This window comes from Salvelinus sp. IW2-2015, linkage group LG14, assembly GCF_002910315.2.
Source record: "Salvelinus sp. IW2-2015 linkage group LG14, ASM291031v2, whole genome shotgun sequence".
Classification (NCBI taxonomy): Eukaryota; Metazoa; Chordata; class Actinopteri; order Salmoniformes; family Salmonidae; genus Salvelinus; species Salvelinus sp. IW2-2015.
Window position 1 is genome coordinate 26,119,827 of NC_036854.1, and position 20,295 is coordinate 26,140,121.

The 20,295-nt window shown below is 42.6% G+C and overlaps 1 protein-coding gene across 3 annotated transcripts; it reads right to left on the bottom strand.

Moving 5' to 3' along the window:
• Window positions 1-692: 692 nt before the first annotated feature.
• Window positions 693-19,396, bottom strand: LOC111972758 (polyadenylate-binding protein 2). Of its 3 annotated transcripts, none has more exons than XM_023999825.2 (7): window positions 18,887-19,396; window positions 17,157-17,265; window positions 16,876-16,943; window positions 15,418-15,524; window positions 6,813-6,900; window positions 6,152-6,306; window positions 693-1,187 (listed from the first exon to the last, which is right to left on the bottom strand). In XM_023999825.2, the coding sequence occupies exons 1-7, from the start codon at window positions 19,031-19,033 to the stop codon at window positions 1,004-1,006; spliced, it is 858 nt and encodes a 285-aa protein (XP_023855593.1). In that variant the 5' UTR covers window positions 19,034-19,396; the 3' UTR covers window positions 693-1,003. The 3 variants fall into 3 exon arrangements, with proteins under 3 accessions (XP_023855593.1, XP_023855594.1, XP_023855595.1); XM_023999826.2 differs by lacking the exon at window positions 18,887-19,396 and adding an exon at window positions 18,487-18,582; XM_023999827.2 differs by lacking the exon at window positions 693-1,187 and adding an exon at window positions 1,944-2,099.
• Between the last annotated feature and the right edge of the window lie 899 nt (window positions 19,397-20,295).

Sequence of the window (20,295 nt, forward strand, 5' to 3'; positions counted from 1 at the left end):
ATAATAATAATAATAATAAATAGTGGAAGGTATGAACACTTTAAAAATGCAGTTGGCTTGGACACGTTACAGTAAATCATTTACAATGGTTACAATAGTAATTGTACCTCGTGGGGGTGTTAGGCTCCTGCGTGTTATTAAAGAGGGTACTGGAGAAGACAAGCCTAAGACTCCAACACTCAGAGCTGCAATATGTAACCATTTGGGCAAGCCGGACAAAGTCACATCAAAATGTGAGCTACAGAGCTGTAATTCTCATTGAAAGCAAGTCTAAGAAGCGGCAGATCTGTTCTGTGCGCTATTTCTGATTCCCGTTTTGTTACATTTTACACCAGCTTCAAACCGCTGAAAATACAATAGAGTTATGGAAAATATATTTCACAACCGTTTAGACGGTACAATGATTTCTGCATTTTGCACCTTTAAAGAACTGAAAGACATTTGAAACTATACTGATATTAAAAATACTGCAGAATGTCAGTCATTAGGTTCAGAATTCTCCCAGCTTTACTTTCAAGAACCGATTTTWAAATGCTTTGTAACTAGGGACAAAATTCACAAACAAAATTATAATTTTTACACAACGTCTTTATTTTTTTTATTTTTTTTTCTAATTACAGACTAATGGGTTAAAAATAAAAAAAAGCAAAACATCTTTTTTTTGTTTAACCCACTCTCCCGTTTCAAAAATTCAAACCTCTCCACACAAACCCACCCCCCCTAAAATAAAAGCTCCGCCCCCCCCGGCTATTAAATTAAATCGATGCCTTTAGCCCCACTCCTAGTCCTCGACAAGCCGTGGCTGCACTACGCACTGTTAAAGACAGGCCCTGGAACCCCCCCCCACCCCTCATCTGGTCCGGTCTTTCTCACTCCCAATTAAAACATCTTCTGCCATCTTGACTAGCTCTCGCTATATAAATATGTGTGGTTGTTTGGTTGTGTGGTGTCTGAAGTGTGTGGGCCTAGTATGTGTGAGTGCGTGCCGGGTGAGTAAGTCAACTCAACGCTTGTTGTAGTAAACGCCCCCTGCGGTGGCCCTGTGGTCGCCCTGACCCCCTCCCCCCCACACAGACAGGATGGGGTGAGTGTGCATAGCAGGAGCAGAGAGAGAAAGAGACCCTGCCGAGACATTGGGGGGCGCCGCGGCCGGAGGAGGGGTTGTCAGCCTCCACTGGTCCTGAAACCTGAAACGACAAGAAGTGGTCTAATATACACAGAGAGGAGAGAAGGAGAAAGAGATGAGCAGAAGAGGTGAAGGACAAAATGGTAGGAGCAGCAGCATAGAAAGGCAGAGGGGTGCAAGAAGAGGGGGGAAAAGTTTGAGGCCTACAAAAAAAAAAAAACGAAACAGAAAAGTTGGCAGAGCTCTGGCCATGCCTTCTTGGGGTGAATGCTACAGACTTAAAAGGAAAGGTACAATAGACAAAAATAAACAAATAAACTAAAAAATATATATAAAAAAATAGCCCACTGAACAGAAGTCACAGCTGTTAAGATACTGAACACAAGAGAGCGTGAGATGGAACCAGAGGGAGAAGATGGTAGCAAAAGTAGTGAGAGTTAAGGAGTGGGGTGAGTTGTAACTGATCAGAGAACAGAGAGAAAATGACAACTCCCAACACCACAACTTAAAAAATAAACAATATTCTTGCTCTTGGAAGTTTAACATATACGGTACATAAAAAAACAAAAAAACCTCCTCGTCGACGTTTKCTTTTTCGAATGCAAGCATTTGGGGGCTGTGTTGGGTGTGAGGGTCACAGCCAGACAAAGGAGACAAATCTGCAGCCTGAGATAACATCTTCTCAAAAAAGAAATGCCACCAAATCTCCGACGGCCATCAGATACATTACCAGGGTGACCGCACCACCTCCGCACACGCACGCTCACACACAATCACACACTGTGGCCAGTCAGTCTGTCTGTCCAGGAGAATACTGTTATTTTTTTTTTTTCATCTTTTTTTTTTCTTCTCAGTGTTTTTTTCCTGGGACTTTTTTTWTTTTCATTCTTTTTTTTGTATGGGGACATGGGGTGATAGTAGGGGGTGGGGGTATTAGTAAGGGGAATACCACGATGTTGTTCGCCCTCGGCCCCTGGAAAAGAGAGAGAAAAAGAGGGTGAGTTTCTTGATTGGCTTAAAGACGGACACCAATTTTAGGGTGTGTAGTGTGCAGGTAGAAAAGGGCCTGATGAGTAGTCAATCCGAGGTAAACTGAGGGGTAAAATATATGTATGAATAATAGTTTTAAGTATACACAAATTGTTGGTAGGATGACATGTATACCATCTTAATGGTATTGTGCCTTTATTTGATAAGTGTTGAATTACCACAATTTCGAATTATTACGATTACGAATTAACAGTACAGAAAGAAGCAGAGAACAGCTTCGCCAACAGTAAAATATCTGATTCTCAGATTATACAGGACTATAGAAATAATGGTGTGGGGTGTGTGGGACAGTGAGGCACTCTCTCCCTCTTTCTCTCTCTCTTTCTCTCTGCGAGAGCGGCCCCCCCGAGGTCGCTGTTGGGAGAGACCCTGAGGACAGAAGCCTCCATCTCACCCCACAGAAGAGTCAAAGTCATTCACATGGCACATGCTAGGAAGGGCAACACATATAGCTTCAGCACGCAGACTTGACTGACCCCTTCTCCTGACAACCTGGACTGCACCATCACTCAAACACAGCATCAAAGCTCAATCACCACACGTAGCTTTTCCACTCACACAAAAGGGTTTCCATTAGGAAAATGTGGAGCCGGACATTTGACCAGAAACATTTAAAACATTTTTACCGGATGTTTGAGAACTGTACTGGACCCATATGCATTGGGTGAGTGACCTAATTAACACAGTGCTCAAAATGACCGAAAGCACATTTTGAACACGGTAATTCATATCAACAAGACAAATAACTAACAGCAAAATCCCCAGCCTGTGTCAATCTACTATGGTAGACAGGTTTAGGCAACCTACTCTATTGGTCAGCTTGTCAAGAAAGAAACAGCCTATTACAAACAGATCCTGGGACAGTTCTGGGACGATAGATCCCAAATTCATACAACCAGTAAGCCTAGGATACATAATACAAACATTCAAAGCAACGAGTCTGATGCAACAGATCAGAACATTTAGCTTAAAATGTTGATGAACTATTATATCCTCACATTATAAAACTCAGCAATGCGCACAAGGCAGTAAGCTATACATGAATGTTCATCCCATAATGCAACTGTCAGGAAAACGCTGTTGTAAAAATGGCAATGCACAAGTGAGCGGTTTGATGTGACAGATGGAAATCTGGTAGAGCTTTAGAGAGAGATCTAATAAGCTCATTTGAAGCAAGGTAAAACACCCCTCATAATACGTAGCAAAACATTCAGGTTTCAAACAATTGTGTGTGTTTTCAGAATGCATCCTGCCTCGAGGCCATCGCGAAGTGGAGCGACACACCGCTGAATCCTGCCTTTCGTTGCCGTTTGACGACGCGTTTAAAAACTGGGGGAAATACGACCGCCGAAAAATCATTTTGAACGGTCATCCAACTCGGGAATTCCAACTCAGGAACTGAGGAGTCTTTCTAAATCTCCGACGTCATTATTTGACGTCGTCTTGAAAGCACCACAAGATGCAGCATCTCGCTCGGTCCGACAGACTTTACACTCAAAGGCTCTGTATAGGCAGACGTGTGATAAATAAGATACATAAATATACTGTACACGTGCCAATTTAATTCCACTAAATTATACAAATTAACCTATAGACCAATAAGAATGACCAGTCAAATGCATTTACATCAATTAATAGGCAAAAAAAATTATGCATTATCCCACAATGTGATATTTTGTTCTCCCGGACAATTGGTCAACACCAATTTTATTTCTCGCCTTTTTTCTAAAAAGAATAACAACCAGACAAAAGCTGCCTATTACCAGCTAACAGAAACCCCGCCTCACACACACACACCATGACCATCAAACCCAGGCATCCAGTACCCACAAACACACAGGTCATATGAGTAGAAACCAGTGGTTAGAATGCTGTGGTCAAAATCAGGCTGCAGGAATGAACCCTCCATTCTGGAAGTGAAGGCAGTGGGTGGGAATGTCTGACCAAGGGGACATCTAGCCTGTGTGTCTGATGCACCAATGTGTAGTTAACACAGTTGGTTTAAGGAGCAAGGCAAAGCATCCGGACTCATGCTTTTCATCTCCCTATAGTGGGCCACCTGTTCCCAGGCTAGTCTATGTCTGAGCTATGTATATGAGTGTGGTGGGCATACGATTGGGACTGGCACCAAATCATTTACACTCACCAGGATGTCATCCTTACAAAATGTGTTAAATAGGACTTCAAAAGTTGAGCCCCTCTAAAAGATCTTATCGTTCAGTGATTGACGATCATATCAACTCCCATAGAGTTGCCAATGAGGTACTACTACATAGGACTAAACTGACACCATTGGTCTAGTAGTGAGTGGAAAGGTTGGTCCATTGGTCAGAATCTGTCAGTTGGTGAGGATGCTCATTGCACTTGCTCTGCAGCCCCTCTTCTCAGCAATGCTTATAAAAAAAACAATAAAAAAAACAGGACATGGGCCCAGAGACAGAGCTCCAGCGTGAGGCCCACTGTGAGCGCTCAATGAGTCATCACGGGAACCCCCCTCTCACCTCACACTAAGAGACACAGCAGGACACACACTCCAGGGAGACACACCAGACTCCCAGTGCACAGCGCTTTGATCCACTCCAGGTTTTACATACATAGGGGGCAAGCTTTTGTACAGATCGAAAACAAATCCAGATACCAGGGGTGTTGCTTTTGAAAAAGGTCACAGGCAAAACACGGCTCTGGAGCACCTGGCCCAGGACAGGTGAACACACGGCTGGCCCAGGACAGGTGAACACACAGCTGGCCCAGGACAGGTGAACACACAGCTGGCCCAGGACAGGTGAACACACAGCTGGCCCAGGACAGGTGAACACACAGCTGGCCCAGGACAGGTGAACACACAGCTGGCCCAGGACAGGTGAACACACAGCTGGCCCAGGACAGGTGAACACACAGCTGGCCCAGGACAGGTGAACACACAGCTGGCCCAGGACAGGTGAACACACAGCTGGCCCAGGACAGGTGAACACACAGCTGGCCCAGGACAGGTGAACACACAGCTGGCCCAGGACAGGTGAACACACAGCACTGCGTTGATGAGATGGAACACAGGATGGATAGAGGCTACTGCTCAACACTGGTACATCATTAGAACAACTGAACTATAGATACACATGCCAATTAATGTTTAATTAAGCAACGCATCTACAAAGATGAATGTGTTTGCATTTAAATCTTCACGACATCTTAATGATCAAATTATAAAATAGAATCCGACCATTAGCACTGAACAAATGAGAACAAACTGACATTTAAGTGAAACTCTTTGCCTGTCACCTTTAGCATTAATGAGCAGCACTGTGGGAGAGATGCCCACTCACAGTCAGTGTGTATATGTAATGTAGCTCCAAGCCATACAAACAGCCTGCCTCCCATACATGTACAGCCTGGGAGGACCTCACTGCTGTGGGCTGAGAGTTTAGCTGCCTCCTCTGAAACAGTTATAGGTGGTGCATGCAACAAGACCACACACACACCCCAACTAACCTACCCGAATCCCTCCCACCGGTCTCTCTCTCTCCACAACCCCACTAAAGGAAACCACTCAACATAGCCCCACTCTAAAGGAAACCTTTCCTCCACTCTGCTGTGGAAACACCTTCACTGATATGGCTGTAGTGATGTTCATCAATGTCAGCCACAGATTCAGTCTCCTCCCACTACAGACATGCCTTCTCAATGATTCTCTATATGGCCAGTTTCAGCCAATAGACACTTCTTGATGGACAGAGTCTAGGACAGGGGATGCTATGAGCATTCACCCCACGGGGCTAGCCACACCCCCCTCCCCCCGCCCGGGGCTAACAACACTTCGGGGGGTCCTCTTCTCCCCCCCCCCCGCTAACCATCTCCTGTTCTGATCATCCCCCACTACTTCTATAATCTCACTACTCAGTCTTCTGCCCCTTCACTTCTCCATATTCCTCCTCCCTCCGGTAATGGCCAGCTGTCTCCCAATCTCAGGGTGCTCACCTGAAGGCCCGTCCTCTGCCTCTGGGCGGTGCGTAGCCACTGTAGTAACGTGCACGTGACGAGTTAAAGTTGCCTCCTCGTGAGCGGAAGCGGGCCCGGGGGAACCCGCGGTCTGTGGTGCTGATGCCTGGCCTGTTGGTCCTCTTCACCCCCACCTGCCAGAACCAAGAGCGAGGGGAAACAGGACTCCACAGGTCAGACACTAGCACAGGGTCATATCAGTCTCAGTCAATGTAGGAAATCTAACGGAAATTCACTTCATAGACAGATACATGGGGCAAAATCCTGATATTATCCCAGTTCTTTAGTTGAATTGACACCGGCACTTGGAATTTTTCCTACTAGTGCTGACATTGCTGATAACTACTGGAGGAAAATGTACTTACCATGACAGTTTGGTTACACAACCACATCTATCTCAAGATGAATACACTAACTGTAGGTCATTCTGGATAAGAGTGTCTGCCAAATGACTCAAATGGAAAATGCCATCACAGGAGGCTGGTGGCACCTTAATTGGGGAGGGGTTTGCGGTAATACCTGGAGCAGAATAATCTCAAATTCATGGTTTCTCTGTTTGATGCCATTAGGTTCCAGCTACTGTGAGCCGTCCTCCCCTCAGCAGCCTCCACCTAATGTGTAGACATTGTCGCGTCCTTACCTTAATCTGCCTTCCTCTGAACAGAGACTCGTCCAATGCCATGGCCGTCCTCACAGACTCCTTGTCTGAAAACTCGATATAGGCAAACCTAAAACAGCAGCAGAAATATAAAAATGTGTCACAAACGACAATCGCAGAGAACGGAAATATTGACGCTAAAAAAAAGTCTCAAAGCACAATCCACTAAACAAACGTAGATCTCCTTTTTCTCAATTCCCTTAACGAGAATAAACTGTGTGATTAACAACGCTTAAAAGTTGAAAAACCAGCTCACCAGTTTCTACGCACTTCAGAATAGACCCCTCCAGGCTATTAGAATAAGCTGTAACTCAACTAATGTAACATTACTGGGAATTGGGAGTCACACAGTGTGCAATTAACTTATTTATTTGCAGTACTTCAGCAGTGGTGGCAAAGGCCATCATTGTAAATAAGAATTTGTTCTTAACCGACTTTCCTAGTTAAGAGGTAAAAAAATAAAAAAATAAACAGTAAGGTCGAAGCGCCGACACAATGCGTAATTTCCATTGCTTGTTCTGATCCTCTGGGAATAATGAATGCTGAGGGTAGCAGTGCAAGACCTCTTTATTTTGATTATTAGCATATGAACGACTTGCTAGACGATCGAAGACATCAATCTAGTCTTTTTTTTCTTGTAATGTCAGCCTTTTACCAGATCAATCCCCCCCCCGCATGAAATGTTTTATTTTCACAACTGATCAAAATTCAGTATGCTATAATCTAGAGGCATACAAAAGTATGTGGACACCCCTTCAAATTAGTGGTTTYGGCCATTTCTGCCACACCCACAAAAATCGAGCACACAGCGATACAATCTCCACAGACAAACATTGGCAGTAGAATGGCCCGTACTGAACAGCTGTGACTTTCAACATGGCACAGTCACAGAATACCACCTTTCCAACAAGGCAGTTTCTGCCCTGGTCAACTGTAAGCCCGCACCTGCCCGCCCATCTAGCATCACTACTCTGGACGGTTCTGACCTAGAACATGTGGACAACTACAAATACCTAAGTGTCTGGTTAGACTGTAAACTCTCCTTCCATACTCAAATTAAGCATCTCCAATCCAAAAATAAATCTAGAATCGGCTYCCTATTTCACAACAAAGCAGCCTTCACTCATGCTGCCAAACATACCCTCGTAAAACTGACTATCCTACCGATCCTTGACTTCGGCGATGTCATTTACAAAATAGTCTCCAACACTCTTCTACTAGGCAAATTGGATGCAGTCTATCACAGTGCCATCTGTTTTGTCACCAAAGCCCCATATACTACCCACCACTGCGACCTGTATGCTCTCGTTGGCTGGCCCTGGCTTCATACTCGTCGCCAAACCCACTGGCTCCAGGTCACCTATAAGTCTTTGCTAGGTAACTCCCCACCTTATCTCAGCTCACTGGTCACCATAGCAACACCCACCCGTAGAACRCGCTCCAGCATGTATATCTCACTAGTCACCCCCAAAGCCAATTTTGTCTTGCTGCTTTTTGTTCTATGTTGCTCTGTCTGTATGCTACGTCTTGCTTGTCCTATGTTGCTATGTCTTGCTTGTTCTATGTTGCTATTGTCTATATTGTAATTGTTTTTAATAACCTGCCCAGGGACTGCGGTTGAAAATTAGCCGGCTGGCTAAAACCGGCACTTTTACTGAAACGTTGATTAACTGCACCCCCTGTAAAAAATAAAAATAAACTCAATTCCTCCTTTGGCCGCCTCTCCTTCCAGTTCTCTGCTGCCAATGACTGGAACAAATTGCGCAAAAAAATACTCACTGAATCTGGAGACTCGTATCTCCCTCACTAGCTTTAAGCATCAGATGTCAGAGCAGCTTACAGACCACTGCACACAGCCCATCTGTAAATAGCTCATCCAACTACCTCATGCCCATATCGTTAGTTATTTTTTGCACCCCAGTATCTCTACTTGCACATCTATTACTCCAGTGTTTAACCTTTTGTCAATAGGGGGAGCTGTTAGCATTATTTATTTTTTTACATTTCCAAATTAAACTGCCTCGTACTCAATTCTTGCTCGTACAATATGCATATTATTATTACTATTGGATAGAAAACAACTCTAGTTCCTAAAACCGTTTGAATTATGTCTGTGGGTGAACCAGAACTCTTTCTACAGCGAAACTCATGACAGACATGCGAAGCTCTGAAAAATAGTCTCTGATCTCGGATCAGTTAAAAACTCTGTGTGTGCCCTATGCTTGACATGAACTGCACCCGCCTTCCCCTGTGTCAGTAACCAATGAGAAGTGGAATGGTGCTCTACGTGTTTCTCAGAGTTTATAAAACGGAATGGAGTGAGATGTCCCTTCTTTCACGCTCGCCAGGACGCAAGGGAGGACATCAGAATCGCATGCTCAAAAGCTCTCGTTATTGATCAAAGATATATCCGTCTGTGATTTAATTCGATATAGGTGTTAGAAACATCATAACGAAGTTATTTGAAACCGATTTATATCAGTTATGCGAGTATATTGCTATTTTTCTGAATTTCCTTAGTATTGCGTTGAGGATTTGGGCATGTGTGTGCCGTGTAGCTATCGTTAGCTGCTAGTTCCGAAGTTGAGGAGGTCGTTTTACAACAAAGCAACGATTCTTTTGGACAAAGACACATTGCCCAAGATACTGATGGAAGCTCGTCCAAAAGTAAGAGTTATTTATGATTTTATATCCGTATTATGTGGAAAAATGTAAACGCAGTTGTCAGCCATTTTTTGCGGCACTAGTCTGGCTGTAACTCACAATGTATGTCTATAACGTAAATTTTAAAAATCTAAATCAGCGGTTGCATTAATAACCAATGCATCTTTCATTAGCTGTCCAACCTGTATTTTAGTCAATCTAATCGATAAATAATCGTAAACTTAGGTGCCTTTCCAAGATGGCGCCGGCCAGAATGCATGCCATGTTTTGACAGATTACATTGCATTACCACGATTTGTGATGCTAAATATGCACATTTTCAAACAAACTCTATATGCATTGTGTAATATGATGTTACAGGACTGTCATCTGAAGAATTCTGAGAAGGTTAGTAAAAATTAATATATTTTGGTGGCATACATTATCGCCCCTTTTGCCTTGATTTAATGCTGGTGTGATGTTAGCTCATGTGGTATGCTAATATAACGATATATTGTGTTTTCGCTGTAAAACACTTAGAAAATCTGAAATATTGTCTGGATTCACAAGATCTGTGTCTTTCGATTGCTGTAGGCTGTGTATTTTTCAGAAATGTTTTAGGATGAGTATTTTGGTAATTGACGTCGGTCTCTGTAATTATTCTGGCTGCTTCGCTGCTATTTCAGATTGCAGCTGCAATGTAGAACTGTGATTTATACCTGAAAAATGCACATTTTTCTAAAAAAACATATCCTATACCATAAATATGTTATCAGACTGTCATCTTATGAAGTTGTTTCTTGGTTAGTGGCTATATATATATATATATATATATATATATCTTTATTTAGTCGAATTAGTGATAGCTACTGATGGAGTAAAAAAACTGGTGGAGTAAAAAAAGTGGTGTCTTTTGCTAACGTGGTTAGCTAATAGATTTACATTGTGTCTTCCCTGTAAAACATTTTAAAAATCAGAAATGATGGCTGGATTCACAAGATCTGTATCTTTCATCTGGTGTCTTGGACTTGTGATTTAATGATATTTAGATGCTTGTATTTACTTGTGACGCTATGCTAGGCTATGCTAGTCAGCTTTTTTACTGTGGGGGGTGCTCCCGGATCCGGGATGAGTACCAAGTAAAAGTTAATTACTAATTTGTAATTATTTCGCAACTATGGCCTATTCATTTCCTTACCTCCCTAATCTTACATTTGCACACACTGTATATAGACTTTTTCTATTGTTTATTCCACGTGTAACTGTTGTTTGTCACACTGCTTTGCTTTATCTTGGCCAATCACAGTTGTAAATGAAAGTTACTCTCAACTGGCCTACCTGGTTAAATAATTTGTTGTAAAAAGTGCTGTTATTGTTAAGTGATAACTTCTAGAAGAAACAACGGCTCCGCCGCGAAGTGGTAGGCCACACAAGCTCACAGAACGGGACCACCGAGTTTTGAAGCGCATAAAAATTGTATGTCCTCAGTTGCAACACTCACTACCAAGTTGCAAACTGCCTCTGGAAGCAACGTCAGCACAATAACTGTTCGTCGGGAGCTTCATGAAATGGGTTTCCATGGCCGAGCAGCCGCAGATTATGACCAACTGCCCAGGTGAATACAGGCCAAAGCTACGATCCCTTGTGGATTTAACAAGTTACATCAATTTCAAATCAGTGTAGATGGAGAAGAGAGAGTGAGAAAAAAAGCCTCACATCAATGATGCGTGCCATTCAGAGGGTGAAAGGGCAAGACAAAAGATTGAAGTGCCTTTAAAACAGGGTATGGTAGCAGGTGCACCGGTTTGAGWGTGTCAAGAACTGCAACGCTGCTGGGTTTTTCATGCTCAAAGGTTTCCCCTGTGTATCAAGAATGGTCCACCACCCAAAGGACATGCAGCCAAATTGACAACTGTGGGAAACATTGGAGTCAACATGGACCAGGGATGCTGGACCAATACTTTCCACAGAACACCTTATAGAGTGCATGCCCCGACAAATTGAAGCTGTTCTGAAGGAAAGGGGTGCAACTCAATATTAGGAAGGTGTTCTTAATGTTTTGTTCATGTGGTAATATGTGTGTGTGTATATTTATTTCTTTATTTGTACTTATTTTTGGCAGCGGTGGTAAGAAATTTATATAGAGGAATTAAATTAATATAGGGAAAACACTGACACTAGTCATGAATTGTGCATGGCTTGTGTCAGAAAAGAAAACATTTGTGCTCCATTACAGCTGGGACAATAAACCGGAAATTATTGACACCGGCCACTTACCGCAGGCATTTTGCTGATATCGTTCATTGCGATAAGATGCCTAGACTAGATAAATGTGAAGTTCGAAACGATTACACATGGTCTGCAGTTGTGAGGCCAGTTGGAAATACTGCCAAATTCTCTAAAACAAAGTTGGAGGTGGCTTATGGTAGAAAAATTAACAATCAATTTTCCCGGAAACAGCACTGGTGGACATTCCTGCAGTCAGCATGCCAATTGGGCATTGTGTTGTGTAACAAAACTGCACATTTTAGAGTGGCCTTATTGTCCCCCAGCACAAGGTGAACCTGAGTAAGGATCATGCTGTTTAATCAGCTTCTTGACATGCCACATCTGTCAGGTGGATGGATTATCTTGTCAAAGGAGAAATGCGTACCATTGAGATGTAAACTAAATTGTGCACAAAGTGAGAGAAATAAGCTTTTTGTGCATATGGATCATTTCTGGGATCTTTTATTTCAGCTCATGAAACCAACACTTCACATGTTGCGTTTATATTTTTTCTGTTTAAAGGATCATTAAAAAAAATTACAAACCGCTAGTGCGGTTTAGTGTTAGAAACTTGTTCTATTTATCGTTATTGCATAAATTCAGGGTATTTGTGAGAATTAGTGATTTACATAAACAAATATTCGCAACAGGAGTTTGACTTTGGTCACTGTGTCAATTCATCCATGTCTCAAGATTGCACCTTTGTGTTGGAGAATGAACTAGCTTGCTGCTGGTTTTCACAGTTAGACATTCCTCAGCATTGTGCAGTGCGCATGGCTCAGGCGGTGAGTGGCGGCTGGCATAGCAGCAGTTTTGCTATATAGAGGGACTATCAACAAAGCAGATATTCTAGAAAAAGCCAATATTGGCCCGGCCGATTAACAATCGTTCTCTAGCTGTAGTCGCTGCCAAAAGGTGATTCTAACATGTATTGACTCAGGAGCTTGAATACTTGCCGTTTTATTTTCCATAAAAAATAAAAATCCACCACTATTGCTGACAAAAATAAATAAATAATTCCATTTTGTAACAATCAAAGTCAACGGGTGTGAATACTTTCTGAAGGCACTGTACATCCATGTGAATTAAAGTGGGCTACTTTGCTAACCTGCACATCGAGTGTAGACAATTACAATCTAGTAAAGTAGGTTGTGTATACTCATTCCTCTAGACTAGGTATGTCCAAATTGGGGTACGCAATGCCGTCGGGGGTACGCCAAATAAAAATGTGATTCACATTCATTTGTTGAAAAAAAGTTTCACATTATCTAACAGCTCATTTATATTTTCCAACGGGGCTATACATTTGGGTGAGGTTTTTCGCTCGCCCGAGTATCCTCGTTTCACTGCCAAAAATAAAATAATATCCATCTAGTGTTCAGCAAAACACCACCACAATGTCAAAAACAAGTAGCCTAGTCAAACAATTAACATCCAATCACATTAACCGTTACTCTCTTGCGGGAATTCCACTCACTAATGTAGCCAAACGTAGCTGCAGCTCATTTAGTTTGCTCAAATTGATAAATAAAAAAATTGTAAGGGTCTACAGACATATACCAGCTCTACTGGTAGTACTGCTACTACCAGCAGTACTACACCTGCACCTGTCAACGACACAAGTTGTCTTGCTTCCACGAGCACATTCAATGCTAGCATCAGTAATTCTACATTTGTTGTTAGCCCAGCTAGCATCGACACTGTCAGGGGTGAATCTGATGCAGCAGAAGAGCTAGTAACCCCTCACCCGGAAAAACACCGAACAGATACGGACGTTGGACCATCGAAGAGACGCAAATATGATGAGAACTACATTGATTTGGGTTCACTTATATTGGGAGTAGTGCCTTTCCTCAGCCACAGTGTGATATATGTGCCAAAGTACAATCTCACAACTCAATGAAGCCTTCACTGTTGTGCAGATATTTAGAAACAAAACATGCCAATTTGAAAAATAAGCCACGGGAGTCTGAGCGAGAATTAAGATAACTTTCGAGTAGTAAGACAAGCATAAAAGCAACAGATACCACTAATAAGAAGGGGCTAGAAGAGTATTATATGGTGAGCTACCGAGTGGCTAGGACAGGCAAGCCCCATACTATTGTGGAGGACTTAATTGTTCCTGCTGACGTGGATATGGCTGGGGGAAAAGGCCAATAAAACTATACAGACAATGCCTTCATCAAACACTGTTTCACGACGCATCAGTGACATGGCAGGAGATGTTTTGAAGCAATTACGGCTCTTCTGTAAAGCACTGGAAACCAGGAGAGGATATTTTTTAAAGTACTGAACAGCTTTGTGACATTAAAAGGACTTGTGGTCAAGATGTGTTGGTACCTGTACTGATGGAGCAAAAGCCATGACAGGGAAACATAGTGGAGTGGTAACACGCATGCAAACAGTTGCTCCCAACGCCACTTGGGTACACTGCAGCATCCACCGAGAGGCTCTGCTGCCAAGGGAAAGCCTGACAGCTTGAAAGACGTTTTGGACACAACAGTGAAAATAGTTAACTTTGTTAATGCAAGGCCCCTGAACTCTCATGTATTTTCTGCACTATGCAATGATATGGGCAGCGACCATGTAACGCATTTACAACACAGAAGTGCTCTGGTTATCAAAGTATTGAAATACAATTTATAAAAACGAGCTTAATGTTCTTTAATGACCATAATTTTCACTTGTCTGACGAGTTTCTCACACAACTGGCCTATATGGGTGATGTTTTTCCAAGCCTGAATGATCCGACTTGAGGATTACAGGGATTCTCCGCAACTTTATTCAATGTGCGGGACAAACTTGAGGCTATGATTAAGAAGTTGGAGCTCTTCTCTATCGGCATTAACAAGGATAACACACAGGCTTACAGACAATGTCAAATGTGATATAGCGAAGCACCTGAGTGAGTTGGGTACGCAAATAAGCAGGTTCTTTCCCAAAACGGATGACAAACAACTGGATTCGTTATCCCTTTCATGCCCTGCCTCCAGTCTACTTACCGATATCTGAACAAGAGAGCCTCGTTGAAATTGCAACAAGCGGTTCTGTGAAAATTGAATTTAAAAGCAGAAGCCACTGCCAGATTTCTGGATTGGGCAGAGAATCCTGCCTTGGCAAATCGCGCTGTTAAGACACCGATACCTTTGGCAACCATTTACCTGTGTGAGAGTGGTTTCTCGGCACTCACTAGCATGAAAACTAAATACAGGCACAGACTGTGGAAAATTATGACAGACGCTCTCCAATATAACATTGCAGAGTTATGTGCACCCTTTCAAGCACACCCTTCTCATTAACCTGTGGTGAGTTATTCACAATTTGATTAACAAATAAGGTTTTATATGTAAGATGATTAAATAAAAGAACATAATTATTGATTGTTATTATAATAATATTTGTGCCCTGGTTCTATAAAAGCTCTTTGTCACGTCACACGAGCCGGGTTGTGACACAAACTCACACTTATTCTTATGTTTTATAAATGTATAATGTAGTGTTTGTGTGGCAGGCTTACAATGATGGCAAAAAAACAAAACATTTGAGAGTCTGGAGGTTGAATGTTTGAAGGGGTAAGGGACTATAAAAAGTTTGGGAATCACTGCTCTAGGTGACTGATAGAAGACGCAGGTCTGTAGTGAAAGAGCACATGGAGGAACGTGGTGTAGATACGTACCCTTTGGGATGCCCTGTGAACTTGTCGCACAGAATGGTGACTCTGTTGACGGAGCCGCACCCGTGGAAGTGGGCTTCTAGCTCCTCCGCCGTGGCGCCGTAATCCACCTGTCCACAGAGAGGGAGAACAAGTGAGATACCTCTGACAAACAGAGTGGCTAGTCGATTCCATATAGAGCCAAACCCCAAATTAAAAGTTTCTGCACAAATGCATGTGAAAATCATGCACTACGGGACATCATGGCTGCACTAATGTCAACGAGACATTTGTGGAAATTTGAGTCAGCCCTTTGAAACTGATAGTAAATGCAAACTGATAGGCCTGACAAGGAGAATCACCACATACACATCCTTGGTTGCTCTGTTTGCATGCATCTCCTTTCATGAACTATTCGATAAATATCTAGATACATGGCCTTAAGTTTGAAATGAACGTGTGATTAGGTTTGATTAGGGGAACGAATTGATGCGATTTAGTTCAATAGGCGTCTATGCACTTTTGTGTGGAATGAAGACATTTATTTTCCATTTTTAATTAAAAACTGCTGCTGATGGGAGCTCAGGAGCTGGGCCTCTGAGCTGGATCTGTCAGCTTACTTCTCTAAACTAAATGGCTGTGTGTGTCTCAATATCAATGGTGTATGTAGGTACCTGAGCTGACCCATACAGCAGACTGAGCATCTACCACCCAACTATCAGATATGGGGTGGGGAATGTATGCTTTTTGTCCCCCCCGCTTATCTGAAATCACCATCACCGACTGATTAAAATTGTGAGCTGGTACTACGGCAATATTTATTAGCAAAAAAAAAGTAAATTACCCTGCTCATGGAAAAATGACCAAACACACTGACTGTTTAAAGCAAAACTACCAAAACGATGTAGTGTGAACCTGGACAATCTGAATGATTGAAAACCCCAATCAGCAGCTGCGTCCACTCGGTTAGACTACACAACTCCGATAAAACAATTTTCTACAGGCTACTTGCTAACTATTAGTTGAGTGACAAGAAAATGACATTGCGAAAGCCAATCGAGAAGCATCTGAATGCTTTAGGTGCCGCACAGATGTTCGAACAGCCTATCAGAAGAGAGAAAGGCCTACCTCTTGTTGGCGCGAGCAGCTGTGTCTCCCGCACAGTTGTTATGTGACAGTCATACACAGTGACATGCATAAAAGCTTGATAGGTTACTGAACTGAAGGAGAGGACGCATCAATTCCGTCACAACAGATAAAACAATGAGTAAAAACATTAGTGAATTGGGCGATTTGTAAAAGTGAGAATAGGTTTTCTGATCGATGCATGCTTGTATTTGGATTGGTTTGGGGATCCCCCTGACCAAATGCATTGGTATGTTAAACATTTTTACCTGGGACCGATGCATATTGGTGAATCGTTACATCCCTAAGAGCAACCCAAACAACATGCAGGGAGGTTAAGGGGCGGCGAAGCCTTACGTTTCCAACGTAGATTGATCTTGCGTCGGCTTCCATTTTCTCCTCGATGGACATGATGACGGGACCGGCTATTGAGAGCAAAATTGAGCAACGAGTGAAATTTAAAATGGTGAACTAAAGAACAAACAGATATACATTTGGATGAGTCTGATAATAATCTCTGTCTTGCATCTGCTCTCTGGAAACCTCAGTGAAATACAACATTCAGTCGGTGTTCTCAAACGTATTTTTGGAAGACATTCTCCGAGGCACTTCATTACTATTTCCTCCCACAAACTCACCTGGTGGAGGGCTAAGGTTCATCTGTTTCTCCACCTCGTTCTGTAACTCCTTCAGCTTTTCTGCTTCCTCCTCCATCTCTCGCACCCGGGCTTTGATTGCCTCCAGCTCCTGAAAAAATAAATACACACATATATTATATATATTAATAAAACAAAGAGACACCCATCAATTACAAAGAACATCACACCAGTCAGGACAGAAATCAGCTGAAAAAAAGAAACCAAAGGAATATATTCATCATATCCATCCGTGACTTGCATGCACATAACACAATTGATATTTCAGCAGCCTGAGCTGACCCCGTTTCTACACTGGCTTCTGTGTGGAACAGCCTGGCACATGACCACTGGCTGGGTCTTTGTAGCAGGCAGGATTTATTCACCATTCATTTCAGACACAGCTGCATTCTCGTTCCACATCCTCAACTAGATAACGATAGACATGCACTCACTGAATGACAACATTTGCATTACAGTGAAATCCATTCCAGGTCTTGGGGGTGTCATACATGACCAATAGACGAATTCAACAGCTCTGACAGGCTTCAAAATGACACTGAAATTCATGGAAACAACATGGCTCATTTGACTCGGTCATCACTGATACCCGTCTGTATTTTGTTGCATATTTAGTGCCTCTTACCTCCCTCCCCCTTCTGAAAATATTTTAGGACGCAAGCCCAGCCATAAAAAAAAATACCCGAAGGATGCGGGCCCAGCCCTAAAAAAATAAATAAAAAATAAACACTTCACCCCACAACTGCTTTCGAACACATTCTATGTCAACGAACACAATCACGTGCGTATAAAATCTGAAATATTGTAGCTATAAAAACATTCAAACTCAAACCAAAAGCTTTAATTTCAAAGTATTGGCAATCCGTATCTTTGCACACAACTACAGTAATATCCATGACCCACAAATGTATTAACAGAATACTTGTACTCAAAGAGTACCTCAAAGACTAACCGTTCGCACAAAAGTGCTTGTGTTGTGCATATCCCTCTAACGTTAAATTCCTTAAGTGGGAAGATGAACGTGTGTCAAGGGGCATGTCATGATTAGCGATGTTAGCAATTAGCGATGTTAGCGAATCGGATACCTCCACTATATCAAGCCTAAATGTCCATATCAAATCGTACCTACAATAGCGCAAGTGCCACATACCCTTTGCTAGCATTTTAGCTATATGCGGTTAGAAGGATGGCTAACAGCACATTACAACGCTTGCTTGTAGCTAGCAATGACTGTTAATTGACTATCATATTATGTATACGCTTCTATTTCAGCAGCTGTCAGCGTATGAGAAAATAAAAGAGGCGTGTTTACCGTGAGCTCTCTCCGTGTCTGCAGATAGACTCGCAATGCCGCGGCTAATGGCGCCTGTCCTACCCTCGCCCCTGTCCACATCTCGGTCTCGCATTTTAGCGACGAATATTTTTTCCCCCCCACTAGGTCGACAACTCTGCTGCAGAGAAACTACCACCGCTGCTGCGCCAACATGGCCGCCAAAACCACGCATGTCACCACCCATTTATACTGCACTGCGTGAGCCACAATGGCGGTTATATCGACCAAGAGATAAGTCACAGTCGCATACCACCACGGGGTAAATAAATATAGCTAAATCCATCTTAAAATAACGTGTTTACATCCGCAATACATACCGTACAATACACACGTCTCAACTTTAGAGAGGCTTTGGGCATAAACTATGCCCTTCACTTACCGGGTCCTCAATTGCAGCTTCTCCTTCCTCTAATCCCGGCTCCTCATCGCCAACACCCGGGTCTTCTAGTTCTGGGTGCCCTGGGTCTGAGTCCAGTAGGGATTCCTCCGTCATTCCTGAGTCCAGTCCGTTACCGAACTCCGCCATCGCCCAATTCCGGTTGATCCGACCCGCCTCGTGGCTAAATCAACGTTACAGGCCACTACTCACACAGGGGGGAGAGTGAGCGGGGCAAAGGAAGAAAAAAAAACGGCTGAGCACGCCGCTTAGGAAAGTTAAACGTGAAATAAAAGGCGAGCTTCAACTCTTGCCTCTGTCCGAACGGGTTCAACGGATAATATATGCTACTATTTCACAGACTAGTGGCTACTTTAGTTTTATGTCGCGAATTTTCTGAAGATAATCTACAGTGATATACATGAAGAAATATACATAAAATCGAGGATTCTCTTCGCTAGCGCCGTGTCCCTCAGTTCAGAAATGGATGCCGGGGGGTGGAGTTACGTTTCACTGCGGGCGTAAACTCGCAATTTTATTAGTCAGTTGATGATTGTAGACACACATCCCTGCTTCTATTGGATATCTGGCAGCACATTATCTCTTTTTAACAATTTTGTCTTACACTTCAAAATCTGATTCGATTAGAAATCTGTCAATCACAAAGCCCACTCCCCCATTTGTTTTGCGACCTATGATTGCATTATCATCAATGGCGTCTTTTTGTAGGCACTAACTCCGCAATGGATCGTTGGACAAAGCCTATGAATGAGGAAAATTATGTTTTTGCATGGTTTTTGGCTAAATAACGAAAATGAAGGTGATAAACACAGGCTTTGGAGATGATATTCGTTTTGTTGAGATAATCTTCATCAGCTAAAGTCACTTTTTGTGAATTTGGAAGAATTTATGTAATAAAAAAAAAATCATAGGCTTTGTTAACTGACTGCTATTATTCCTACATCTGTGTTAACCTCAGACCTTACTTTCAGCATTTATTCCCAAATCCTATTCTTTCCCCATTAATTTTTCCCATGGGGATGGCTGAACAAATATGGTGGTGGTTGATGTTATTGCAAGAAAAATGTGAGATAAGGTGTTCCATTTACAGAGTAACTTCTACAATTTGTTTTTATTATATTAGCAGATCAGGTTGGGTAGCAGATTAGGTTGTAATCTAGAAACTAAATGTCTGGCTGCTTAACTAAATATCTAACTGTAAACATGCATATTGAGAGCTCCTCAGGGAGTAGAACTCTCATCACCCTATTCTACTGTATTCCCCTCTAGAAGCATCCACACCACATAGGCATATCCAGTGAATTTGCAAATACTCTTGGTTATGATAACATGTAGACAATCACAAGTGATTGGTGAGATTCATTTAACAAGCTGAGGAGCAATAAACCCAA

Excerpts from the sequence above, each read along its gene's own strand:
- LOC111972758 (XM_023999825.2), bottom strand. The coding sequence starts at position 19,033 with ATGGCGGAGTTCGGTAACGGACTGGACTCAGGAATGACGGAGGAATCC. Across the intron at positions 16,944-17,156 it reads GAACCTTAGCCCTCCACCAG|CCGGTCCCGTCATCATGTCC; the intron begins GTGAGTTTGTGG and ends TGCTCTCAATAG. Across the intron at positions 15,525-16,875 it reads GATCAATCTACGTTGGAAAC|GTGGATTACGGCGCCACGGC; the intron begins GTAAGGCTTCGC and ends CTCTGTGGACAG.